Source organism: Microcebus murinus, chromosome 16 (assembly GCF_040939455.1).
Source record: "Microcebus murinus isolate Inina chromosome 16, M.murinus_Inina_mat1.0, whole genome shotgun sequence".
Lineage (NCBI taxonomy): Eukaryota > Metazoa > Chordata > Mammalia > Primates > Cheirogaleidae > Microcebus > Microcebus murinus.
Window position 1 is genome coordinate 68,659,974 of NC_134119.1, and position 26,695 is coordinate 68,686,668.

Sequence of the window (26,695 nt, forward strand, 5' to 3'; positions counted from 1 at the left end):
CTACAAAGAAGGTACTTTTACAAAAGCTACCGCCGCATCCTAAATGTTGAATAAAAGAAGATAAAACAAAAGAAATCAAGGTAGACCTCCTGGGACACTTTGTCAGGGATTGCAATCCTGCCCCTCCATCGGAGACGGCGACAACAAGGGGGAAAAAGAGACTGGAGTTCAAAGAGGAGTTCAAACAGCCAGACCTGGCTGAGCTTTGCCGAATAAAGGGGTTGCGGTGCCAGCACTGAGGTTCCGTTTAATTTTTGTATCTTCTCTCTTCCTGCCAATTAGAGTTCTCCCCCACCTCCTTCATGGTTCCCCTTCCGTCTGGGTCTCTATTCCAGGCACCCCCGCCTCTGGGTTGAGCCCTCGGGTTGGTGGCAAGGGACGCGAGAGGCTCCAGGCGGCAGCGCCACTGCAGACACCTGCCCCGCCAGAACTTGACAGGCTTCTCGGGAGCGGCGTGGCAGTCTGCCTGACAACTCGTGACGTCACAGGCAGGCTGCTACTGGGTTGGCTTAGCCAGGTCCCCCCTCCCCATGGCGGGGAAGTTTCCGGCTCATAGGGGGTTTTGGAAAAGGGGTGGGGGAGATGGGCCGGAAGAAAAAGGGGAGGGGCTTGTCTACCCTCCCTCTGGGTCCCTCACGCTGCGTTACTTCCCAGGCGGTCCCCCGCCTTAGCTCCACGTTCCTAACCCCCTTTCCCTACCTCCCGTGCCCACCTCGCCCTCCTCCCCTCAACACCTGCTCTCCCAAGCCCCGCCCTCCCCAAGGCCCCGCCCCCTTACCGCCTTCACCTCCCCCCCCAGCCCGCGTCCGGCCACCTCCCCATTCAGAAAGTCACAGGTCCCCCTGCCGGGAAGGGCGCCAAGGTCCGGGCAGCCCTCCAGGGCCTTCCCAGCCTCCCAGCCGCCCCCGGCGGGGACCCCGCCCTCCCCCGCGTCCGGGCCGCGCGCCGCTCCGGGAACAGTCGGGGGGCGGGCGGGGGCGGTGCGGGAGGGCCGGCCCGCGGGTCTGCCCACGCCCGGGACGCTGAAGTCCAGAGCCCCAGTGCGCTCCCTGGAGGCCGGAGACCGCCCCCCCGCAGCCGTCCTGCCTACGCTGGGAAACCCGACCTCCCTCCCGGCTCCGGTTTCCCGAAAACTCCTGACTTGCAGATACTAAGAATGGCTTTCCAGACCCCGCCTCTCCCCGCCCCTGCGCGGCCGCGCCTGGCTCGCCGCCCTTACCCGCGTGGGACCTCCGCTCGTCCCGGCCCCCGGGGACCCCGGCGTCCAGGCCCTCATCCCTCCTCCGGGACCCGAGTCCGGGCCCGGCTTCTTCCGCCCCCAGACTCAGGGGTCCCAGCGCCCAGCACCCCCTCCCCCCGCCCCTGGCGTCCCGCCCCGCCGCGCAGACCCGGGTCCGAGCCGCAGGCCTTCCCCGGGGCGCGGGCATCCAGCCACCTCTCCGCGCCGGCTGTTATTTCTCGCCCTTTAGAGCACGCCGGCGGAATGCGGGGCGGCCCGCCTGCCCGGGCCTCCCTGGGCCTTCTGGGAGCCTCGGGACTCCTTAAAGGGCTCCCCCTGGGGGCCCACCTGGCCTCCCTTGGGCCTAGCGGGACACAGCGGCGGTCAGAGGAGTGGCAGGAGGTCCACCGACATGCCCGAGGCAAAACCAGGTGGCTGCCAGACCCCTTCCCCGTGCGGTCTTCTTTTCTGAATGAGGTTTCGGGGCTCCTCTCTTTGTGGGGTGGGAGAACGGGGCGCCTTCTGCCGTGAGGGGGTTCCTTTCTCTGCAGGCGATTGGGAGCCCCATCTCTGGTGGAGATGATGATTCTCTGTAAATTGGGGTCCCTTTTTCTCCATGGGGGTGGGGGTCCTGTGTGCAGATTTGGGAACGTGTGCATGGTGACTGATGTCCTCTACATTTGAGGGTGGCATCTTCTGCGTAGGGACTGGGCCACTTCTCTGAGAGAAGATTGGGGCCTTTCTCTGTAGGATATGGGGTGATTGTGTGTGTATAAAGATTAGGGGTTCCCACCTGCATGGAATCACAGGAAATTCTCTGTATAAGGATGGGGGAGCCTCCCTTCTTTGGAATTGGGGCTCCCATGCATAGGAATTAGGGGGACTTCTTCATGGAGGGGCTGGGGTCCTTACTTTGTATAGAGTTTTTGGGTCCTCCTTTGAATGGGGCTGGGGGACACTCTGTATGGGGACAGGCTTCCTCTCGATGACAAAGTCAGCGTGGGAGACACAAGCCCCTGGGAGGGAACCCCCTCTTGGGCTGTCCCATCTGCCAACCAGGCTGTGGGTGGGGGTCCAGCCCCAGCTGTAGCTGGGGGCCTAGCGGGCCAGGAGCCAGCAGGCAGGGCAGGTGAAGGATCCTGTGGTCAGCACGAGGTGTCCAGTTTCCAGCCCGGAGGTAGAGCTAATTATACCCCCAGGCCCCAAAAGGTCAGGGCCTGGTGGCCTGGGTGGATGGGGTAGGGCCTGCCTGGGGTAAGGGAAACCTGATCCCATAGAGTCTCAGGGTGAGAGATAGATTTACACATAGGATGGGGGCCCGGACCCCTGGGTCTGAGGGAGGAGGGGCTGGGGACATGGACCCCTGGGACTGAGGGAGGAGGGGCTGGGGACATGGACCCCTGGGTCTGAGGGAGGAGGGGCTGGGGACATGGACCCCTGGGTCTGAGGGAGGAGGGGCTGGGGACATGGACCCCTGAGTCTGAGGGTGGAAGGAGCTGAGCACCTGCTCAACTATGAACTTCTCCTACTTTGCAGTGGCCAAAAAGGCCCCCAAAGGCAAAGATGCCCCCAAAGGAGCTCCCAAAGAGGCTGCCCCTAAGGAGGCCCCTAAGGAGGCCCCCAAAGGTGAGACGGTGTTTCCTTTGGCTCGGCCTGCCCGGCATCTCACCTCCCCCACGCTCCCCTCTGCACCCTCATCCCAGCCTTCTCCTGGTCTCTGTCCTTTCATCTGTCCCCACGGCCAGAGGTGATGGGCACCTGCCCTGCTCACAGCCGCCCGGGCACCCTGACACCCCGGACAGAGCCTCCTCGCACCTGGCTGATGGATCCCGATCCTGCCCAGCTTTGAACGCCCCTGTCTGTCTTCTAACCTCTCCTACTCCAAGGCCCATTCAGGACCCTCCAGTCCACAGAGGGGGAAACTGAGGCTCAAAAGTGTGGGGGAGCTGGCCAAGGCCACATAGCCACTTGGGTGACATGGTCTTTCACCCTCATGGCCATTTCACCCTCATGGTTCTGGCTTTCTGAGCAGAGGCTGCCTCAGTGTCTCTAACCCCTCCCCCCAGTGGCCCACTGCCCCTCCTCCACCTGAGACCCCGTCATCCTGTCTCCCGAGCAGAAGCCCCACCTGAGGACCAGTCGCCCACCGCTGAGGAGCCCACCGGCATTTTCCTGAAGAAGCCGGACTCTGTGTCGGTGGAGACTGGTGAGGGGCCTGCGGGAAGGGCTGGGGGCCTGGAGCCCGGGGCTGAGGGGGGAGGGGCTGGGGTGTCGCAACCTCACAGCCCCCGTGGAGGCTGTAGGTTTCTGACTGGACCCCCTCCCCCCCCACAGGAAAGGACACGGTGATCGTGGCCAAGGTGAACGGGAAGGAGCTCCAGGGCACACCGACCATCAAGTGGTTCAAGGGCAAGTGGCTGGAGCTGGGCAGCAAGAGCGGCGCCCGATTCACCTTCAAGGAGTCCCACGACTCGGCCAGCAATGTGAGGACCCCGTGGGATGAGAGGGCCGGGCGGGGCAGGAGGGGGGTGCTGGGGCGGGGGCCACATGCACTCCCAGGAAGGTCTCAGGGAGTCGGGAACACGGGCCCCCGGGTGGACATTGGCCAGGTGCGAGGGGGGACAGAGCTGGCCACCAGGTGCTAAGCACCCCTGTTCTAGGTCTCCACGGCCCCGCCTGTGGGTTGGGGGTGAGGACGTGGAGGCGGAGTTATGAGGTGGTCTCTGGGGGGCGTGGGGTGGCGCTGGGGGTGGTCACCTGCACCCACACCCCGGCCCGGCCCTCAGGTGTACACCGTGGAGCTGCACATTGGGAAGGTGGTTCTGGGGGACCGAGGGGATTACCGCCTGGAGGTCAAAACCAAGGATGCCTGCGACAGCTGTGGTTTCAACATCGATGTGGAGGGTGCGCTGGCGGGGAGTGGGGGGCCGAGGGGCGTGGGTCTGGGTGGGGCACGGAGGCGGCAGCCAGGTGTAGACAGAGGTAGAGATGTGGGGGGAGGCCCATGCAGGTGTTTGGAGGAGGCCGTAGAGGTTCAGGGGTCAGGGCATTCAAGACTGGGGGGATAACCTACAGGCTTAGAGTAGGCGGAGGTATAGATTTGGGGGTGAAAGTGTTCAGGGTCTTGGGGTGCGCATGCGAAGGCTTAGGAGGTGAGTCATGTAGATTCCGGGTTCGAGAATGTAGGAGTAAAGGCTGGGAAGTAGGGTGTCCAGGTCTAGAGTACAAGGGTGTGCGGGTTTAGATGAGGATGTGCAGGATTACCAGGAGGTTGCACAGATTTGGGGGCATGAGGGCCTGAGGGTGAACAGGCTGTGGGGGTCTGCAGCCCCACAGGGAACGAGACTGCCCAGGCCCGGTGCAGGGGACACAGGCTGCCAAGAACGGTGTGCGTGGCAGCCAGGGAAGTGTGAGCCACCTAGGAGTGGCGGATGTCCAGGCCCAAGCGAGAGGGTGTGCTGGTCCAAGAGGCGGAGGAGAGGGGGCCTGGAAGAGGTTGTGCAGGCCTGGAGAGGAGCTCTTGGTCTTAGCTCAGCCCTCGCTCTGGCTCATGTCCCCTTTCCCCGTCACCTCCCCCAGCGCCCCGCCAGGACGCCTCTGGGCAGAGTCTAGAGACCTTCAAGCGTTCGTAAGTGCCCCTGGACCCTAGGGGGGCCAAGGACTATGGGAGGCTCTCCCTTGCGGGTGAGGGGGGGTGGAGAAGGAGGATTGGGGGAGGCAAGGAGTGGGGCCCCTGGGGTGAGTCTGAGGGGACAGGACCCCAGTGGGGTTCACACACCCTGTCAATGGCCACAGGGGCGAGGCGAAGTCAGAGAACGCGGGTGAGCTGGATTTCAGCGGCCTGTTGAAGAAGAGGTGAGCGGCCCCCGGGCACAGAGAGTGGAGGGGGGTGGTGGGTGAGACCCCACAGCTGCTGCTTCCCCACCATCATCTCTGGACTCCCTGCCCACCCAGTAATCAACCCACCAACCCATCTGGCCACCTGTCCATCCACCCATCTACCCATTCACCCAGACCCCCACCACCCACAACCCCACCTGATCAACCGCCTGCTGTGAGTTCACCCACCCACTCACTCTTTAATCCACCAGCCTCACATCCACCCTCCTGTTCACTGAAGCTCTGGTCCATCTATTTACCCATCCACCCACCATCCATCCATCCACTCATCCATCCATCCATCCATCCACCATCCATACATCCACTCATCCGTCCATCCATCCATCCACTCATCCATCCATCCATCCATCCACACTCATCCATCCATCTATCCACTCATCCATCCATCCATCCATCCACTCATCCATCCATCCATCCATCCATCCATCCATCCACTCATCCATCCATCCATCCATCCATCCATCCATCCATCCATCCATCCATCCACTCATCCATCCATCCATCCATCCACCCATCCATCCATCCATCCATCCATCCATCCATCCATCCATCCATCCACACTCATCCATCCATCCATCCACTCATCCATCCATCCATCCACCCACCATCCATACATCCACTCATCCGTCCATCCATCCATCCACTCATCCATCCATCCATCCATCCACACTCATCCATCCATCCATCCACTCATCCATCCATCCATCCATCCACTCATCCATCCATCCATCCATCTATCCACTCATCCATCCATCCATCCACTCATCCATCCATCCATCCACTCATCCATCCATCCATCCATCCACTCATCCATCCATCCACTCATCCATCCATCCATCCATCCACTCATCCATCCATCCACTCATCCATCCATCCATCCATCCATCCATCCATCCATCCATCCATCCATCCATCCACCCATCTACCCATCCACCCATCCATCTATACATCCATCCATCCAACCAGCTACCTATTTATCCACCTATTAGCTCACCCATCCACCTACTTGCCTTGCCTACTTGCCAAGCCATCAACCCACGTATCCATCTATCTACCCACCATCTTCCCACCTGTCCACCCCCCTGCACCCCTCCCCTGCCATTATGCTCAGCCTGGCTACATGGGTGGATGGGATGGTAGATTCAGTTGGGAGAGAGATGCAGGTGTGGGTGGATGGGTGGTGGAGAGGCAGGTAGATGGGTGCCCCAAGAGTTGGGAAGCGGGGGATGGATGGAGCAGGTGAGAGGTGTTGACGCACCCACCCACCAGGCTAGCTCTCTATTGGATTGAACTATATGAGACTGATGTTTTGTGGGTCAAGAATGACTGAATATTGGCAATTCCACATTGTTTCACATAATGCTTGTCCACTTACTCATCCATTCATTATCGCTAGTGCACCTCTGCTGACTTCACTGCCCCGTCTGTCCCCATAACCAAATCCCTGACAACCTCATGACTGATAGATTCATCTGTTTCCAGCCAGCCAGCCACTGACCTGCCACCTCCTGTCGATACATCCACCCACCTCCTGCCCAGCCATTTCCCACCGACCCGTTGGTCCACTCAGCCAAGCATCCGTCACCAACCCATCCACCCGCCTCCCCGTCTGTCCACTCACTCACTGTCCCCACATTCGCCCACCCAGCTGCCCTCTCTTTGCTCCCTTCCCTTCCTTCCCTTCCTTGCTCCCTTCCCTTCCTTCCTTCCTTCCAAAGACCCGCCCATGCATTCGTTCACTCTCTCACTCGTCAAACTTCTGAGGCCTCCTGTCTACCAGGCCCTGGGCTGAGGTCGGGTGACAGAGGGCAGTTGGACTGGGTCCCCGATGCTGAGTCACTCCTTGCCGTGGGAAGATGGGTCTGGCCCAACAGCCCCGGACGCAGACGGGGCCTAGGTGGTGTGATCAGAGAGGGTCCCCCGGGGCCTGTGCGAGCTGGAGCAAGAGCAGCGCGCTGCCCTAGGGACAAGGAGTGCCTCATGGAGAAGGGAACTTTGGCCTAGGTCTTGTAGGATGAAGAGGAGTCCGTCAGGGAGAGGAGGTGGGGAGAGGTCTTGAAGGCAGGGAGACAGTTTGTGCACAGGCTGGGAGGCGGGAAAGAGCCTGGCGTGTTCAGGAAAAGGCAAGTAGCTTGGTTTGGAGGGTCTCGGGGTGGCGATGGGGACAGGTGGGCTGTGATCGCCAGGCTGAGGAGGGGGTTTCCCCTGAGGGTCATGGGAGCCATGGAAAAGTCTGGAACAGGGAAGGGATGGCATCTGATGTGGGTGTCAGAAATGTCCCCTGGGGGCATGTGGGGAACAGAGCGGAGGCCAGGAGACCCCGGGAGGAGGCTGGGCCGGTGTCCAGGTGGGGAAGAATGAGGACCAGAGGTGGCGTGTAAGTCACACAGCGGGCAAGTGCAGGAGGCTGAGCGAGGTCCTTTCCTCCTCACCCCTGGTGGCCTGGCCTGTCCCCCCACCCCCAGGGAGGTGGTTGAGGAGGAGAAGAAGAAAAAGAAAGATGACGATGACCTGGGCATCCCCCCCGAGATCTGGGAGCTCCTGAAAGGGGCAAAGAAGAGCGAGTACGAGAGAATCGCCTTCCAGTACGGCATCACCGACCTCCGAGGCATGCTCAAGCGGCTCAAGAAGGCCAAGGTCGAGGTCAAGAAGAGCGCAGGTCGGTGCTGGCCAGGGGAGAGGGCCCGCCCACGGGGACCCCACTCCCTGGGCAGCTGCTGCTTGGGCCCTGGACCTATCTCAGGAGGCCCCAACCTGAGCAGGATTGAGCCTTGTTCTCAGGGATCTCTGAGTTCATAGGAGGCCTCCTGACCTTGACCTTGGAGAGACCATGGTGCAAGGAGGGAGACTTGGCACCTCTGGGGATGTCCAGGGGAGTGAGCGCCTCTCACCTCCATCCCCTCCGCACCCTGCAACCCCCAGCCTTCACGAAGAAGCTGGATCCGGCCTACCAGGTGGACAGAGGCAACAAGGTCAAGTTGGTGGTAGAGGTCAGCGACCCAGACCTTCCCCTCAAGTGGTTCAAGAACGGCCAGGAGATCAAACCAAGCAGCAAGTAGGTGTGGGGCAGCCCCTACATGGGGGTCCTAGTCCAGAGAGAACACCCAGAAACAAAGTCAGTAACTTAGCCCAGAAAGGGCACTCCCACGCCTATGCCAAAGTTACAGGCACTGCCAGGTGCAGTGCTGCACTCCCGGAATCCCAGCGACTCAGGAGGCTGAGGTGGGAGGATCCCTTGAGGCCAGGAGACCAGCCTGGGCAACATAGCAAGACCCTATCTCTAAAAATAATGAAAAAAAAAATTAGCTGGGAATGGTGGCACATGCCTACAGCCCCCAGCTATTCGGGAGGCTGAGGTGGGAGGATGGCTTGAGCCCAGGAATTAGAGGCTGCAGTGAGCTATGATTGCACCATGGCATTCCAGCCTGGGTGACAGAGCAAGATCTCATATTTAAAATAATAATAAAGGACAAATACTTCACTAGAAAAAAGACAAGATTCACACAGAAGTGGAAACCTAATGTCAAATAATTAATAAAAATAAAATTAAAAAAAAAAAGAAAAAAGACAAGAGCAAGGAAGGGCAGAAATTCAGCTGGGAAGAAACCCAAATGGCCAATAAGCTGTGCAGCACACCTTTGACCTTGCAAATAATCATAATAAAAATGCAAATGAAAACAATAGTGTTTCTGCTCTCCAAATGGGCAAAGGCTTTACAAAATCAGAAAGCCCAGTGCTGGCAAAGACGTAGGGAAATGGGTACACGGACGCTGCTGGTGGGAATGTAAACTGGTGAGTCTCCAAAGGGCCACATATTAAAAAGTCTTTAGGTTGCACAGTTGTGGGGATCTGTTGTGAAGGAATTATCATGGCTGCGTATATTTAGCTATGAGGATGTTCACTGAAGCATTTGCTATCGTTGCAAAAAATAGGAAACCACCAAAATGTACAGTTCCATACTAAGGGGATCTACAATCACCAAAACAGAGATTCTAGAACATACACTAATGTGGGAGCTATTCAGGATTATTGAGTGAAGACGTGTATTACCCACCTCTGCTTCACAGAGTGTTAATCTACATTTTATTTATATATAATGAAAAGATTGGACAGACAGGAGCCAAAATATTTACAGCAGTTATCTTTTGGTGGGACAGTTATGGATGGGTTAAAAAAATTTTTTTTCCTTGGTTGTGTTTTCTAAATCTCCCATAATGAGCATTTTTGATAAGATAAAATGCTATGTCAGCTGGGCGCAGTGGCTCGAGCCTGTAATCCTAGCACTCTGGGAGGCTGAGGCGGGAGGATCGATTGAGGTCAGGAGTTCGAGACCAGCCTGAGCAAGAGTGAGACCTCGTCTCTAATAAAAATAGAAAAACTTAGCCGGGCAACTAAAAGTAGAAACAAAAAATTAGCTGGGCATGGTGGCTCATGCCTGTAGTCCCAGCTACTTGGGAGGCTGAGGCAGGAGGATCGCTTGAGCCCAGGAGTTTGAGGTTGCTGTGAGCTGGAATGACGCCACGGCACTCTAGCCCAGGTGACAGAGTGAGACTCTGTCTCAAAAAAAATAAAATAAAATAAAATGCTATGTCAGTAAAGGTACAGGCTAATTCGCTATAACAAAGAGGCCCCACAATACATGTAGGGTGGACAGCCATGTATTTCCAGAAGGTTGAGGCTGGTGGGCCAGCTCTCCTTTAAGAGATTATTTGGGGACCCAGCTTCTGTCCATATTGTTAGCTATATCGTCTCCTGTGGGGGTGTCCCCATCTATATTAGTGATGGTCACATCTGTGTTCCGGCCAGCAGGAGGGGAAGGGGAGGAGTGCAGAGCCAGCAGCCCATCTCAAAGTCCGAGATGACCTAGAAGCTACATGCATCACCTCCACCCACTTTCCCCGTCCACAGCAGGCCTAGCTGCAAGGGAGGCTGGGAAATGTAGTTCTCCAGCTGGGCGGCCATGTGCCGCCGCTAAAAGGAGGAGAGGATGGATGTGGGTGGACGGTTGGCATTTCCGCCGTGGTTATTTAAATAATAGCAACTGGACCCTCGGTCCCCTCCCACGCATTTGGCTGTGAGCAGGAGAGACTTGCCCAGAGCACGGGTGAGCAGATCTACCCGGGGCTGGGCGATCGATCGCTCCGCACCCCGGGCTGAGCGGAGACTCCCGCGCCAGGTACGTGTTTGAGAACGTGGGGAAGAAGCGGATTCTCACCATCAACAAGTGCACGCTGGCCGACGACGCCGCCTACGAAGTAGCCGTCAAGGACGAGAAGTGTTTCACCGAGCTGTTCGTCAAGGGTGAGGCTGGACCTCAGCCTGGGTGTGTGTTGGGGGGGGGGCGGAGCTCTGCAGGGGGTCCTGCAGCTGCTGATCCATCTCCTGTCCCCCTGCCCCCGCCAGAACCCCCCGTCCTGATTGTCACACCCCTCGAGGACCAGCAGGTGTTTGTGGGCGACCGGGTGGAAATGATGGTGGAGGTGTCGGAGGACGGTGCCCAGCTCATGTGGTGAGTGAGCCCCGGTCCCGACCCGCCGTGCCCACAGCTTTGCTGCCTCAGCCCTGGTCTTTATGGGACCCTCTGACCTTTACTCAGCAGTCACCAGGGGACCTCAGCCTTTCTGCGTAAGCCCCCACCTTCACCGTGACTTCCTTCTAGAAATTCCACCCATCCCGTCCTCTGCAGGGCCCTTTTTCTGATCCCTGCTGATTCGTTAAATATTTATTCGTCCACCCTCCCACCCGTCCCCCATCCATTCATTCGCGCATGCACCCACCCACCCATCCATTCAATCGTGCATCTACCCACCCACCCATCCATTCAATCGTGCATCCACCCACCCACCCACCCATCCATTCAATCGTGCATCCACCCACCCACCCACCCATCCATTCAATCGTGCATCCACCCACCCACCCATCCCCCATCCAGTCAATCGTGCATCCACCCACCCACCCGTCCCCCATCCATTCATTCACGCATGCACCCACCCACCCATCCATTCAATCGTGCATCCACCCACCCACCCGTCCCCCATCCATTCAATCGTGCATCCACCCACCCACCCGTCCAGCCAATACTCACCTATCACGTGGGGGCGCTCTCCTACGTCTCAGAGAGCTGATGGGGAGGAAAGTGATGTATCAACATGGTACCTGCCTTCCTGGCGTTTATAATCTGGAAACTTGGCGGGGTGGGTGTAGGCGACAGAGACAGGCATTGGTCAAGTTTTTGCACAAACACACGGAGAAGTTGTATTTTGAAAAGTGTTTGAAAGCAGCAGCAGCAGCAGATGCTGAAGCAGCTTTTCCTTCAGAGAAAGGGGTTCAGGAGGTCAGGGAAGGCTTCCTGGAGGAGGTGACAATCTGATTCCTCTGAATGCTCTGAGATCTGAATGCTAGGCAAGCGTAAGTGAAGTGGGAGGGAGAGTGCCCTTGGCAGGGGACATGTCATATACAGACATTTCTCTGAGACTCTACGGCTTCCTCTGGGCTCTGGCCTCTCCCTGTGACCTCTCATTGTGTCCCTGATGTCTAGCCAATTCCTTGAGGCATCTCCCTGTGGCCTGTGACTTTCTCCTCCCCCTTCTCTCCCCCGACCCCACCTGTGACCCACCCACCACACAAGAAGCCCCTGCCACCCTTCTCTCTCCTTTCTCCTGTGACCTCCTCTGCCCCCTCTGCTTGGCCCCTGATCCCCCTCCGAGACCCAGACCCAGAGCCTGGGGGTGTGACCGCTCGCTGGCCCCGTCCCCTCCGCCCAGGATGAAGGACGGCGTGGAGTTGACTCGGGAGGAGTCCTACAAGGCCCGGTACCGCTTCAAGAAGGACGGGAAGCGCCACATTCTCATCTATTCGGACGTGACCCTGGAGGACGGGGGACGGTATCAGGTGGTGACCAACGGCGGCCAGTGTGAGGCCGAGCTCAGTGTGGCAGGTACGGGGCCGGGTGGGGCAGGGGCCGCACTTGGCCTCTCCTCGCAGCTCAAAGCCACCAGGCCCCAAATCGCAGAGTTGTCCCCAATTCCTATCAACAGAAAAGAACCCAACTCTGTAAAATAATTTAAAGAGGTTTATTTAAAGAGCTGAATATCTGTGACCATGGCCAGAGAGCCACACCCAAGAAGCCTTGAACACGTGGTCCCGCCGTGCTTGGGTGACAGTTTGGTTTGATGCATTTTAGGGAGATGGGAATTATGCATGAAGTCCCAAATCAGTACATGGAAAGTGTATACTGGTCTGTCCCCAAAAGGCAGATCTTACAGGTTATAGGTGGGTTTAAAGATTCTTTTTTCTTTTTCTTACAAAAAACGTCTTTTACTTTTGCTCTGACACCATGATATCTGCTAAAGGCATGAATTTCCATAAAGATTCTTTGATTTGCAATCGGTTAAAGTAATGAAGCTTTGTCTAAGGCCAGGAACATTTGAAGTTAGGATAAGGAAGTCTGTTGATCAGAGACAGGCCCACGGGACATAGACCAGACTCAAGTCATCTCTTAAGTAAGTTGATGGCCTGCAGGTATGGTTTAACCTATTTCTTACGTGACCTTAGGCTTGTTACTGATTTTGTGTCTTCTTGTTACAAAGAGTAGCTTCAAAAGGGACAGGGCATAACTAGACGTGTCTGACCTCCCTTGTCCTCACGGCCAGCAACTCAGCTTTAAGGACTTTTTCTTTCTGGGGTCCCCTTGGCCAAGAGGGGGTCCATTGAGTCAGCCAGATTTTATTTTAGTTCATATTCCTCTTTTCCCCACACCCCTACATCCAACCCACCAGCAAGTGCTGTCGGCTCCACCGGCAAAGTCTGTCTTGCATTCCACCACCCTGCCCCACCTGGCCCAGCTGCAGCACCTCCTGCTCGGACTGGTGCAGTAGCCTCCTCGGTGGCTGCTCTGTGTTTGTGCCTGTTCCCTGACAGCCAGTCTTCCCCCACTCACCTTCCACACCCAGAGTGAGCCTCAAACACAAGTCACGTTATATAAGATGTCACCGCTTGGGCATGTTGGGCAAAGGGTACACAGGGCCCTATGCACTACTTTTTGCAAACTCCCGTGAATCTGTAATTTTTTTTTCTTTTTCTTTTTGGTAGAGACGGGGATCTCACTCTTGCTCAGGCTGGTCTCGAACTCCTGAGCTCCAGCGATTCCCCCAGCCTCGGCCTCCCAGAGTGCTGGGATTACACGCGTGAGCCACCGCCAAGCCTGGCCTGAGTCTATAATTCTATAAAAAGCAAAAGTAAAAAATAAACAAACTGAAGTCATTTATGGGCCAAATAAAGGATGGCATTTCAATTATGCAGCCATAAATAAAAAAGGAAAGTTTAGCATTTAAGGACATGGAAGGATTTCCAGAATATATTGTTAGGTGACCAAGCAAATATGCTGCTATTTGTAGAGGGGGGGAAAGAGAGAAGGAGGGGGGACAGACCAATGTGCACGTACCCCAGACGCCTGGGGATCAGGATGACTGGGGTTGGGGAAGGATTTCCTTTTTCTATATCTACATCCTTATATCGTCTTCTTCTTCTTTTTAATTTTTTTTGGAGACAGAGCCTTGCTCTGTGGCCCGGGCTATGGTGCTGTGGCATCAGCCTAGCTCACAGCAACCTCAAACTCCTGGGCTCAAGGGATCCTCCTGTCTCAGCCTCCCGAGTAGCTGGGAATACAGGCATGCGCCACCATGCCCGGCTAATTCTTTTTGTTGCCTAGCTAATTTCTTTCTATTTTTAGTAGAGATGGGGTCTTGCTCTTGCTCAGGCTGGTCTCGAACTCCTGAGCTCAAGCAATCCTCCCGCCTCGGCCTCCCAGACTGCTAGGATTACAGGCGTGAGCCACCACACCCTGTTTATCATTTTGTTTTTATTATTTATTTATTTATTATTAATTTTTGAGTCTCACTGTGGTACCTGAGCTACAGTGCTGTGGCATCAGCCTAGCTCATAGCAGCCTCAAACTCCTGGGCTCAAGTGATCCTCCTGCCTCAGCCTCCCGAGTAGGTGGGTCTACAGGCACGCACTACTGTGCCTAGCTAATTTTTTTTCTATTTTTAGTTGTTTGTTTGGCTAATTTCTTTCTATTTGTAGTAGAGACAGGGTCTCACTCTTGCTCAGGCTGGTCTCAAACTCTTGACCTCAACCGATCTTCCCGCCTCAGCTTCCCAGAGTGCTAGGATCACAAGCGTGAGCCACCGCGCCCTGTTTATCATTTTTTTTTTTTTTTTTTTTGAGACAGAGTCTCGATTTGTTGCCCAGGCTAGAGTGAGTGCCGTGGCGTCAGCCTAGCTCACAGCAACCTCAAACTCCTGGGCTCAAGCGATCCTCCTGCCTCAGCCTCCCGAGTAGCTGGGATTACACCGCGCCCGGCCTGATCTTATTGAAAACAAAATACAAGTTTGAGTGTAAGATCTCGTCTCTAGCCTCACTTAGAGGCAACCCAGAGTGGCTCACGGCCGGCAAGGCCCGTCAGTTTCTGTCCACTTCGCCCGAGCACGTCTGCCTCCCACACCCACAGCGGCCTCCTGCAGCTCTTGATTCCATTAAGCCTGGCGTGCCCCAGGGCCTTTGCACAGCCGCTCGCTGGCCCTGGGTGGCTCCTTGGCGTCCTCTGGCGGGGTCTCCCTCCTCCTTCAGGCCGCCTCTTGTTGACTTTCCTCTTCTCTGCCTCTCCGCTGCAGTGTCACCTCTCCAGGGCCGGTGGGAAGTTTCTGGGTTGCCCACGCTCGTGTCCCCAGTGCCTAGAACAGTGCCTGGCACGCGGTGGGTGCTCACGAGCACGTGTGGCCCGGCCGGAGTAGTGACGCCCCAGCCCCTCCCTCCCGCGCAGAGAAACAGCTGGAGGTGCTGCAGGACATCGCCGACCTGACCGTGAAGGCCTCGGACCAGGCCGTGTTCAAGTGCGAGGTGTCTGACGAGAAGGTCACGGGCAAGTGGTACAAGAACGGGGTCGAGGTGCGGCCCAGCAAGAGGATCACCATCTCCCACGTGGGGAGGTGAGGCGTGGGCTGCGGGGTGGCGGGCGCGTGGGGGGTGTGTATCGGTTAGCTATAGCTGCGTAACAAAACGGCACAGACTTAGCGGTTTGAGAAAATGAGGCTTGGGCCGGGCGCGGTGGCTCACGCCTGTAATCCGAGCACTTTGGGAGGCCAAGGCGGGAGGATTGCTCGAGGTCAGGAGTTCTGAAACCAGCCTGAGCAAGAGCGAGAGCCCGTCTCCACTAAAAATAGAAAGAAATTAGCTGGCCAACTAAAAATATATAGAAGAATTAGCTGGGCATGGTGGCGCATGCCTGTAGTCCCAGCCACTCGGGAGGCTGAGGCAGGAGGATCGCTTGAGGCCAGGTGTTGGAGGTTGCTGTGAGCTAGGCTGACGCCATGGCACTCACTCTAGCCTGGGCAACAAAGCGAGACTCTGTCTCAAAAAAGAAAAAGAAAAAGAAAAAGAAAGAAAGGAAACACAAGGCTGGACCTGAGTGTGGGGGTTGGTGGGCTGGGTGGGTGGGCACGGCCTCCCTCGTGCCCTGCGGTGGGCCGGGCGCTGGCCCTGCTGCCCGGGCCTGGGCGGTGTCCGGACCTGGGCTGGGATGGCTGGGCTGGTCCGTGTGGCAGCCCGTCCCCCGGCAGGCTGGCAGTGAACGGGGTGGCTGTGGCCTAGGCTGGGGACAGTCCCGGTGTCACTGCCACCATACTCTGTTGAGCACAGGAAGTCGCAGGCCAGCCCAGACTCGAGGGGAACAGACGGCAGCCCTGGTGGAGGGGGGGGCTGCAGGGTCTCCCCGCAAGGGCCCGGCGACGCAGGGAGGGGAACAACTCCGGCCATGTCTGTCAACCGTCTACACAGGGCTGGGGGTGGGGTGGGGCCCAGCCAGGAAAACAAGAGGCTGGAATCCGGCAGGTGGCATGTGGGCACCTGCGGAGTTCGAGGAGCCACCGGGACATGCAGAGTTCCCGTGGTTCCCTGGCCGTAGCCCCTGGTGGGCTGTGATCCTTCCCGGTGTTTTGGGGAAAGAACGTGCCCCTGGCGTGTCATTGAGGACGATGACGCATCCTGACGCCCGCAGGGCACTTGCGATGTGCCCAATACTTTCTAGATGCTTTGCGACAACCTTGATGTGGATTGGTCTCATAACCCATGCTTTATAGATGAGAACTGGAGGCACAGAGAGGTTAAGTAACTTGCCTAAGGTCACACAGCTACTAAGTGGGATGTGAACATAGGCCATAGCATTCCACAGCCCCGAATAAAAACGGTGGACATGTCTTAATAGATTACATCCAGGAGGTGCTTCTCGAGGTGGCCTTAAGGGAAGCAGAGGGGGACAGTCCGACTTGGGCTGCCCCCCACCCTGCCATCCCCCAACCTTTTAGGTTCCACAAGCTGGTGATCGATGACGTCCGGCCCGAGGACGAGGGGGACTACACGTTCGTGCCTGATGGCTACGCCCTGTCACTCTCCGCCAAGCTCAACTTCCTGGGTGAAGTGCCCCCTCCTCCCCCCCACCCCGGGAGGGCATGACGGGGTGGTCCTGGGCCCGAGCCTTGCCCCCGCACCCCAGCCCCTGGGGACGCTGCCAGGCCTGGCCCCTGCCTCCGGCTGTGCCCGCTGGGTGTGGACCTAACTGCCCGGTTTCCTTTGTGTTCCAGAAATCAAAGTGGAGTACGTGCCCAAGCAAGGTGAGCCCGGGCTGCCTGAGCGCTGGCCCCCGTCGGGGGAGGAATGGCTGCCACCGACCCCGGGTCTCTGTTCCCGTTGGAACCCGGCTCCCTGGGAGGTCCTCTAGTGGGGGTGGGGAAGGCCCCGCTGCCCCCAGCTCCCGGGTCGCCGTTCTGTGCCACCAGAGCCACCGAAGATCCACCTGGACTGCTCGGGGAAGACCTCAGAGAATTCGATTGTGGTCGTGGCTGGGAACAAGCTGAGGATGGACGTGGCCATCACGGGGGAGCCCCCTCCCGTCGCCACCTGGCTGAAGGGAGATGAGGTGGGTGGGGCCTCCCCTCCGCCCAGGTCCTCTTCCCCTCTGTGCTGCTGGGCGACTTCAGGCAAGTTGCTTGCCCTCTCTGAGCCACGATTTCATCCTCTATAAAATGAGGATGATGAGTCCTTCTTCATAAGGTTGTTTTGAAGACGGGAGATTATGTTTGTTGGCCACACGTACGGGCCCAGCACGTGGTGGGTGCTCGAGCCACCCATCCGTCAGTTAATCAGTCAGCTAATTGACCAATGCAGCCTTCCAGCCCTCTAGCAACTCATCCGTTCATCCATCCATCTTTTCATTCATCAACTAATTGATTAATTCACTCAGCCACCTACCCATCCACTAATTGATCCATTGGTCCGTTTATCCAGCAAGCAATCCAGTCATCTCCCCATCCGGAAATACATCTACCCGTTTATCCATGCATGCATATATCCACCCGTCCAGCCAGCGACCCAACGCGTATTTGAGCCTTGTGTGTTCCAGGCCCGGGGGCGCTTCAGTTTCCTCCCCCGTGAAATGCACAAACCCGAGTCAGTCTCCTCTCACGCACTCACTCGCAGGCGTCCCCAGGGTCCCCGCGCCAGGCGGCGTGTGGCTCCCGGGACACAGCCCTGAGTGGGTCTAGGCTCCTGCCCCCAGGGGCCCCGGGGGAGGCAGACACCTGCGCCCGGTCACAGTCAGGGCGCCCTGGGCAGGGGGGTGGCGGAGGCAGGCCGGGCGGGGACGTGACGCGGAGCCACGCCGTGTGGTGGCCGTGTCCAGGTGTTCTCGGCCACCGAGGGCCGGACCCGCGTGGAGAAGCGGGTGGAGTGCAGCAGCTTCGTGATCGAGAGCGCGGAGCGGGGGGACGAGGGCCAGTACACCATCAAGGTCACCAACCCCGCCGGCGAGGACGTGGCCTCCATCTTCCTGCGGGTTGTGGGTGAGCGGAGAGGCGGGGTGGCGGGGCGGGGGCCGAGGCCGCCAGGCCCGGCTGACTCCCTGTGCCCTGTGCCCTGTGCCCGCAGACGTCCCGGACCCCCCGGAGGCCGTGCGCGTCACCTCCGTGGGAGAGGACTGGGCCATCCTTGTCTGGGAGCCGCCCAAGTACGACGGCGGGCAGCCGGTCACCGGTGAGCGCCTGTGGCCCTCCGTCCTCATGGCCTCCAACCCTCCCCGCCCTCTGACTTCTCCTCGACCTCCCAGAGCCGTTAGCACCTCAGTGACCCCGTGACACCCGTGCTCCTGACGCCTCACCGTCCCTTTGGTCTTGCCCAGTCCTCCTCTGCTCCCCAACAGTCTGGGCATTCCCACTTCAGCCCCTAGCCCGGGGAATTCTGTGGCCCTTGACCCGTGACCTGTGACCCCTCTCGATTCCTGACCCCAGGACCGATAGCCTCTGAGTGCTCTGTGGCCCCTGGGCTCAACCCGAGATTCACGGCCCGAGACCTCTCGGGGTCACATGATCCTTCGGGTGCGACCCTCACTGCCCCGGCCGACCTGTGTCCCCATGCCCTCCCGTGACCTCTGCTCCTGCCTGCCGGGGGCCTCCAGGGTACCTCCTGGAGCGCAAGAAGAAGGGCTCTCAGCGCTGGATGAAGCTGAACTTTGAGGTCTTTACGGAGACGACGTACGAGTCCACCAAGATGATCGAGGGTGTCCTCTACGAGATGCGGGTGTTCGCCGTCAACGCCATCGGAGTGTCCCAGCCCAGCATGAACACCAAGCCCTTCATGCCTATCGGTAGCGCCCACCCCTCGCTGACCCATCCCGCCCCGCAGCCTCTGGCCACGCTCTGCCCGTCACTGACCTCTGACCCGACACCCTGGCCTCTGACCCCACAGACCGCTGACTTTTGATCCCGCCTGTCCCACACCCCAGCACATCGGCCCCAGCCCCACCCGTCGTCTGGTCTCCTGACCCCATAAATCCACCAGCGACCTCTGGCCCGCCAGGCTAACCCTACCCTGACGGGGCCTCACTGTCCTCCGCTGCTGTTGCTCTAATGACCCTTGGTGACACTTCCCGGCGCGTCCGCCTTGGCCCACCATGCTGACCCCTTTGCTGACCAGTGACTCCACCTCTGACCCTGGCTCCTCCTGCCCCTGTCTCCCCCCCCCCCCGTGTCCCCCCACCTGGCCCCCGCAGCACCCACGAGCGAGCCGCTGCACCTGGTGGTGGACGACGTGACGGACACCACCACCACCCTCAAGTGGAGGCCGCCCAACAGGATCGGCGCCGGCGGCATCGACGGGTACCTGGTGGAGTACTGCCTGGAAGGCTGTGAGTGACCCTGGTGGCCGGGCGGGCGGCCAGCTCCGAGCCCACTGGGTGTCCTGTCCGGGGAACCAAACACGGGTGGCTCGAGGAGAGGTCCGGCGCGGCGGGCTGCCTGCGTGTCGCGTCTGTGCTGGCGCGAATCCTGGGATGGGTTGGGTCCAGCCAGACCCCCAGTGACCAGCTTGTCCTCTCTCCCTCCCTCCTTCCCTGCATCCATGCTCCCTACAGCTATGACTTTTCATCCATCCATCCATCCCTCCATCCTTCCTTCCAGCCGCCATGTATCTGCTGCCTGTGTGCCTTCCTCCTGCCTCCTGCTCCTTTACCCATCCAACATCTCTCACCCTTCCCTCTTAACATCCACCCATCATCCATCCATCCATCCATCCACCTGTCCTTCCATCCGTCCTTCTATCCGCCATTTATCTGCTACCTGTGTGCCTTCCTCCTGCCTTTTGTTCCTTTACCCATCCAATATCTCTCATCCTTCCCTCTTAACATCCATCCATCCATCCATCCATCCATCCATCCATCCATCCATCCATCCATATGTTCTTCCTTCCTTTTCCCTGTATTTCTCCCTCCACTACCTGCCATCCACTTGCTTACCCACCATCCCATCATCCCTCCGTCTGTCCATCTGGGAGTCTATTGGATCCTGCAACTACCCATCCATCCGTAGTACTATTGTCATCCAGTCTGTGTCTTTACCACCATCTTTGCATCCTTCCTTCCTCCACCCACCTGTATGACCACTCAGCTACCTGTCCATCTAACGCACAGATGTCTCCCCACCTGTCCCTCCGTCACCCCCTTTTCCATGCACCCAGCCCTCCACCCTCCAGCGCAACACACATTCACTGGGCGCTGTGTCCCCGGCCCGGCACCATGGCCATGGAGGTGTCTCCGGCGCAGTCATCTCCCTGGGAGGACAGACGGGACCACCTCGACACGGCACCCCAGGTCCCGCCCTACACTTGCTAACGGCGTGGCCTTGGGCGAGTGTCAGAGTCTCCGTACCTTCCTGTAAAGATGGCGGAGACGGTTCCCATCTTGGCAGGGTGCAGAGACGCTGCGTGTGACGGTGCCTGGAGTCGATGGGTGGCCGAGCCCTGGTCGGCTCCTCCCTCTGCCCCGTCCCAGTGCTCTCCCCACCGCCCCTCCCTGGCCCACCCTCCCCACGCCCCGTGGAGCCTCATGCTCCAGGACCGAGGGTTCGAGTCCGCTCTGCAATTGCCGTGCTCACTCACATCGGTTCGCCAGCCCATGGCCATAAACCCAGACAGGAAGGCACGTGGCAAAGGGCAGGCAAGCCCCTGACCTCTGACTGCCACCCTCGACTCACCCTCCCGGATGGATGTGCCTGGGCGCTTGCGTCCCGCTGTGCCCGAGGACAGAGCCCCCATCCCTGTCCCTCTGTGCCAACCTTGGCAGAGCTTAAGAGTCTTCTGGAGTCAGACAGGCCTGGGTTGAACTTCCTAGTCCAGCACATCTGAGCTGTGTGATGTTGGCAAGTTCCTTAACCTCTCTGGGCCTCAATTTCCTCATCTTTAAAATGGGGATAACAGAAGGTCGAAGCAAGACTTGACGAGCTAACACATGTGCCGCCATGACAGCCCGGCCGGCACAAATGCTTAGCAAATGCGAGCTGCTCTGCTACAGCTGCTGAGGATTTGCTGTGTGCATAGCGCAGGGGCCCACGCAACCGGGGACAGTGAGCTGAGGGGCGCAGGGGCCGGGAGGAAGGCCGGGGGACCCACCAGCTCTTCTCTGCAGCCGAGGAATGGGTCCCGGCTAACACCGAGCCCGTGGAGCGCTGTGGCTTCACCGTCAAGGATCTCCCCACGGGAGCAAGAATCCTCTTCCGGGTCGTTGGGGTCAACATCGCGGGTCGTAGCGAGCCGGCCACCCTGGCCCAGCCGGTCACCATCCGGGAGATTGCAGGTGGGTGACCCCTGGCCCCTGGCCCTGCTCTCCCATCCGACCTGCCCTTTCCCTGTCCTCGGTAGGCCCCAGAAAACCTCATCGCCACTGGTCTGCCATCCCTCCAACGCCCCAGTGCTGAGCCCCTCCCTTTGTGCCCTCAGAGCCACCCAAGATCCGCCTCCCCCGCCACCTCCGCCAGACGTACATCCGGAAAGTGGGAGAAGCTCTCAACCTTGTCATCCCCTTCCAGGTACGGGGGTCAGGGGTCAGGGGGTCAGGGGCAGCGACTGCGGCAAGACCCATGACAGCAAGAGTCCCCTGCCTCACCGGCCTCACCCCTGCTCTCCTCCCCCAGGGAAAGCCGCGGCCCCAGGTGGTGTGGACGAAGGGCAGGGCCCCCCTGGACACGTCCCGCGTGAACGTGCGGACCAGCGACTTCGACACCGTGTTCTTCGTGCGCCAGGCGGCCCGCTCAGACTCGGGGGAGTACGAGCTGAAGGTGCAGATCGAGAACATGCAGGACTCGGCCACCATCCGCATCCGCGTCGTGGGTGCGCAGCGGCCACAGGAGGGGAGATGCGTGGGGGTGCGGGGGGAAGTGGCATGGGGGAGCCCCCAGGGAGAGATTGGGGTGGGGGCAGGAAGTGGGGCCACCTCGGGCTGGCCTGCAACTCCGCCCCTCCAGAAAAGGCAGGGCCGCCGGTGAACGTGATGGTGAAGGAGGTGTGGGGCACCAACGCGCTGGTGGAGTGGCAGCCCCCCAAGGACGACGGGAACAGCGAGGTCACGGGGTACTTGGTCCAGAAGGCCGACAAGAAGACGATGGTGAGTGAGGGAAGCAGGATCGGCGGTGGGACGACAGGGGACGGCCGGCCAGGGCGGCAGCGTGGCTACAGATGTTCCCGTCCCACAGCTGGGGAGACTGAGGCCCAGAGGGCGGGCTGGGGCCTTTCAGTTGAGATTTGTGCACGATGGGTTTGCTTTTCTTTTCTTTTTTTTTTTTTTTTTTGAGACAGAGTCTCACTTTGTTGCCCAGGCTAGAGTGAGTGCCGTGGCATCAGCCTGGCTCACAGCAACCTCAAACTCCTGGGCTCAAGCGATCCTCCTGTCTCAGCCTCCCGAGTAGCTGGGACTACAGGCATGCACCACCATGCCCGGCTCATTTTTTCTCTATATATTAGTTGGCCAATTAATTTCTTTCTATTTATAGTAGAGACGGGGTCTCGCTCTTGCTCAGGCTGGTTTCGAACTCCTGACCTCGAGCAATCCTCCCGCCTCGGCCTCCCAGAGTGCTAGGATTACAGGCGTGAGCCACCGCGTCTGGCCTTTTTTTTTTTTAATTGAGGTGAACTTCACACAACAACACAGACCATTAGCCATTTTAAAGCGAAAAGTTCCGCAGCATTTAGCGCATTCGCAGTGTTGTGTGACAGCCACCTCTGTCAACTTCTAAAACGTTTTCATCACCCCAGAAGGAAACCCCACGCACGTTAGCAGCCCCCTCCCGTCCTCCCGACCCAGCCCCTGGCCACCAGCAGTCGGCTTCCCGGCTCTGCCGACTCTGGGCGTTTCACACGGAGAGGCCTCCACCGCGTGCCTGGCCTCTTTCGCTAGCATGATGTCTCCAAGGGTCATCCGTGCTGTCGCGTGAGCCAGAGCCTCGCTCCTTTTCATGGCCGAGTAATGTTCCATTGTCTGGAGGGACCACATTTTACCCACCCATCCACCGCACACTTGAGTCATTCCACCTGTCGGCGATCTCGAATAGTGCCGCTAGGAGCGACAGTTTCTCCCAACACTTGGATGCGCTTCTCTGACCCCTGGCCCTTCTTGTGTGTGTTCCCCTTGTGTCCCTGACTCGCCCGGTCCCTCCCTGTCCTCACACCAGGAGTGGTTCAACGTCTATGAACGCAACCGCCACACTTCCTGCACTGTGTCCGAACTCATCATAGGCAACGAGTACTATTTCCGTGTTTTCACCGAGAACATCTGCGGGCTCAGTGACTCCCCAGGTGTCTCCAAGAACACGGCCCGCATCCTCAAGACAGGTGCTGACCCCCACCCCGCAGGGCCCCATCCCACCCCCACTCTTGGCTGGGGTCCCACCTGGGCTCCGCTGGCCCGACCCCCTGGCCATGGGGGAGAGGTGGCCGGGGTTCAATCCCAGATTGGGGCTGGGGGACAGTCCAGATGAGTCACCTTACAGATGTATCTCGCCTCTCCAGGAATCACCTTAAAACCATTCGAGTACCAGGAGCATGACTTCCGGATGCCTCCCAAGTTCCTGACGCCGCTCATAGACCGGGTGGTGGTGGCTGGGTACGCCGCGGCTCTCAACTGCGCTGTCAGAGGCTATCCAAAGGTGCCTGGGGCGGGGCCCAGTTCCACGTGTGTGTCGCATGTGGGACCCTGGTGGGAATCTCCCACACGGCAAAGTCCCCACTCCCCTGCACACCGGCCCTTCTTCCTTGAGTTGTCCTCTGTTTCATGGCATTTGCTCACTTTTGACCCACTTCCTGTTTCTCTCCTCCTCTGGCCAGAGCCCAAGCCTCAGACAATCGGCCCCTGTCCCTGTCTTCCTGTCTTTTCCTTTGCCTAATGACCGCCAGGCGACAGCTCATCCCGGCAGCCCGAGGAGAGGGCCATTCAGTCTCTCTTGCCCTGTCTAAGGACAAATGCCAGTCCCTCTGGGGGCAGGGGCAGTCTAAACCTCCACGGCTTCCAGGGTCTTCCTGGTCCATTCTGGTTTCCAGACTGCTGTTTGGGAGTATGGACGCTTGCAACCTTGAGCTCGAGTGGCTCATCTAGAAAAGGGTGTGGCCAACTATGGCCACAGGCCAAATCCACCTACCACCTGTTTCTCTCAATAAAGTTTTATTGGAACATGGGCCACACACATTTGTTAACATTTTGGAGGCAGAGTTGAATAGTTGCAACAGAGACTGTAGGGCCTGCAAAGCCTGAAACATTTACTAAGTGGCCCTTTATGGGGACAGTTTGCCGACTGCTGGTCTAGACTCCAGGCTTTTAGCTTTAGCACCTTTAGGCACACTGTAAATTCGCCTCTGTCTGCTCTATTCACTAACTCCACTAACTGCACTCCTTCATTGTGTTCATTTACTCACCTACCCATCCACTCGTTCACTCAGTTCATTCATTCAGTCCATTTGCTTATTTACATCATTCTTTCATTCACTCATTCATTTGTTCGCTTCATTTATTCTTTCACCAAACATTTTCAGAGGCTTTCTATGCACTAGGTGAATCGAACGAGAAGTTTCCTGTATGTTGGGGGAGACCCACATTAACCTAAAGTCACACAAATAAAATAAAACTAAAAAGGGAGCGACGAGTGCTAGAGAAACGCAGGCAGTTATGAGTGTAACATAGGAGTTCTTGTCCTAGTCTAGGGGCCAGCAAGGGACATGTAAGCCAAGACCTGAAGGGGAGGCAGGCGCTAGTCAAGTGAAAAAGAGAGGGACGAGCAGCACCGGAAGAGGGAACAGCCAGCGCCAGGGTCCTGGGGTGGAAGCCGTCTGGTCTGTTTTGAGGAACAGCGAGGCAGCCAGTGTGGCCGGGCGGTGGCGGGGAAGCGAGTGCAGAGAAGTATTGGGGCCAAATCGTGTAGGGCCGGTGGGCTGCTATGAGGGGCGAGCTCTCGATTGGGAGAGTGATGGGAAGCCCTCGCCAGGACGCCGTGAGGTAGGGATCATCAACCTGCTTCCACAGAAGAGGAGCCTGAGGGTCAGAGAGTAGACATGACTAGTCCAAGGATATCCAGCAAGGAGGCGGCACAGCCTAGAACCCAAATCTTCCTCCTGAGCCCCATCTCGCCGTTGCCCAGGGACCCTCTCTCAGTCGCCTTCCTCTCCCGCTCCCCTCAACAGCCAAAGGTTTCCTGGATGAAGAACAAGATGGAAATCCGAGAAGACCCCAAGTTCCTGATGACCAACCACCAGGGCGTCCTGACGCTGAACATCCGCCGCCCCTCGCCCTTCGACGCCGGGACTTACACCTGCCGGGCCGTCAACGAGCTGGGCGAGGCGCTGGCCGAGTGCAAGCTGGACGTCCGAGGTGAGGTCTAGGAAGGAGTGGACCCGGCCTGCTAGCAAGACTGGGAAGCCAGGTTGGGGCCCAAACAAGACAGAGGCAGTGGCCGGTGCTGAAGTGAAGGCAGCACGGGGCGCCGGGGGAATGCGGCTGGGGGAGCCCCTGACCCAGCCCGGGCAGGAGGAGACCCAGAGGGTTTTTGCAAAGGAGCTGAAGGGCAAAGAAGAGGGAGGTGAGTGGGGAGAAGACCTCAGCAGGTGTCCCCAAGGCCTCTGGTGTGCCTGGGCCCACGTGGGTAGAGGAGGTGACTCAGATGAAGCAGACGGGGATAACGGCAGAGGACCGGGGCTGTGGGAGCCCCAAACAGGCCCCCTCCCCAGCGTGTCCCCAAGCTCCTTCCTGCTCCTGCCTCGCCCCCTCCTCTCTGCCCCACGGCTCTGGCCCCAGCTCAAGCTTCATCCTTTGCCTCCTGGATCCCCTCCCCAGTCCGCCGCCTCCTGTCTGTCCCCACGTGGAGCTAGAGGGGTCTCTGTGTCCAGAGCCCACCTGCCCTTCCCCTGCTCCCAGCCCTCTCCCTCGCCCCTTTTGTCTGGGGCTCAGACATCGGCCACTCAGTGCTCAGTGAGGCGGCCACAAACTGAGTCCCCTAGAGCAGGCTGACACCAATACGGACCTCCGGAGTCCCCCACCCCGCCGCCCATGACCTCTGACCACTCAGACTTCCCCTGGCCCTGAGGACAGCGCAGCAGGCAGAAGTAGCTGGGGACCCTTACCAAGGGCTCTGAGAGGACACTTTCCAAATCCACCTGTCATTCTAGATCGCTGCCCTTCCAGACTGATGCGATCTCTAATAGTCTCTGTCCCCTGTACCCGCTATTGAATCAGTCCAGAAATACTCCGACGTCAGGATTCCAGTGGCTGCTCACAGCCAGCAGCTGCTCAGAGTGCCCCAGGGACAGTCACAGACACAGCAGGAGGGGGAGATGGGGAGGGCGCAGGACTTTAGGAACATGAGTGCCCGGGGCCCACCCACCCTTGTCTCCTCTCCCCCGCAGTGCCACAGTGAGACTCCTCCCGCCGCGGTCAAGACCATCAGCTGCTGTCCTGACCCCAATCCCACACCTCCCGGGACTGTGTTCTTCCCAGAGCTCTCACTCGGAACAAAACAGGCTTGTCTCGGACTCTCCCGTGTCTGTCCTTCTTGAATCTGTAGCTTCGCCTTCCTCCTCCGGAGGGGCGTTGGTCACATTCAAACAGACCAGAGTGGGGCCATCTTGGAACCGCTGCTTTAGTGGGGGGGGCAACCACAGTGCCGTGGCAACCGCGAAGTGTGGCTGGTGAGCCCAGGCCGGGGCCGCAGCTCTGGG

At 58.6% G+C, this 26,695-nt stretch overlaps 1 protein-coding gene across 1 annotated transcript; it reads left to right on the forward strand.

Moving 5' to 3' along the window:
- Positions 1–1,514: 1,514 nt before the first annotated feature.
- On the forward strand, positions 1,515–26,509 carry MYBPC2 (myosin binding protein C2). The gene is made up of 28 exons (XM_075993246.1): positions 1,515–1,650; positions 2,756–2,845; positions 3,339–3,425; positions 3,554–3,702; positions 4,006–4,123; positions 4,799–4,847; positions 5,015–5,074; positions 7,585–7,778; positions 8,042–8,174; positions 10,296–10,420; positions 10,523–10,628; positions 11,884–12,056; positions 14,943–15,108; positions 16,483–16,589; positions 16,759–16,788; positions 16,954–17,093; positions 17,856–18,015; positions 18,101–18,205; positions 18,627–18,815; positions 19,221–19,355; positions 21,129–21,296; positions 21,440–21,528; positions 21,634–21,829; positions 21,964–22,103; positions 23,167–23,326; positions 23,504–23,640; positions 25,166–25,352; positions 26,384–26,509. The coding sequence occupies exons 1-28, from the start codon at positions 1,632–1,634 to the stop codon at positions 26,392–26,394; spliced, it is 3,423 nt and encodes a 1,140-aa protein (XP_075849361.1). The 5' UTR covers positions 1,515–1,631; the 3' UTR covers positions 26,395–26,509.
- The last annotated feature ends 186 nt before the right edge of the window (positions 26,510–26,695 follow it).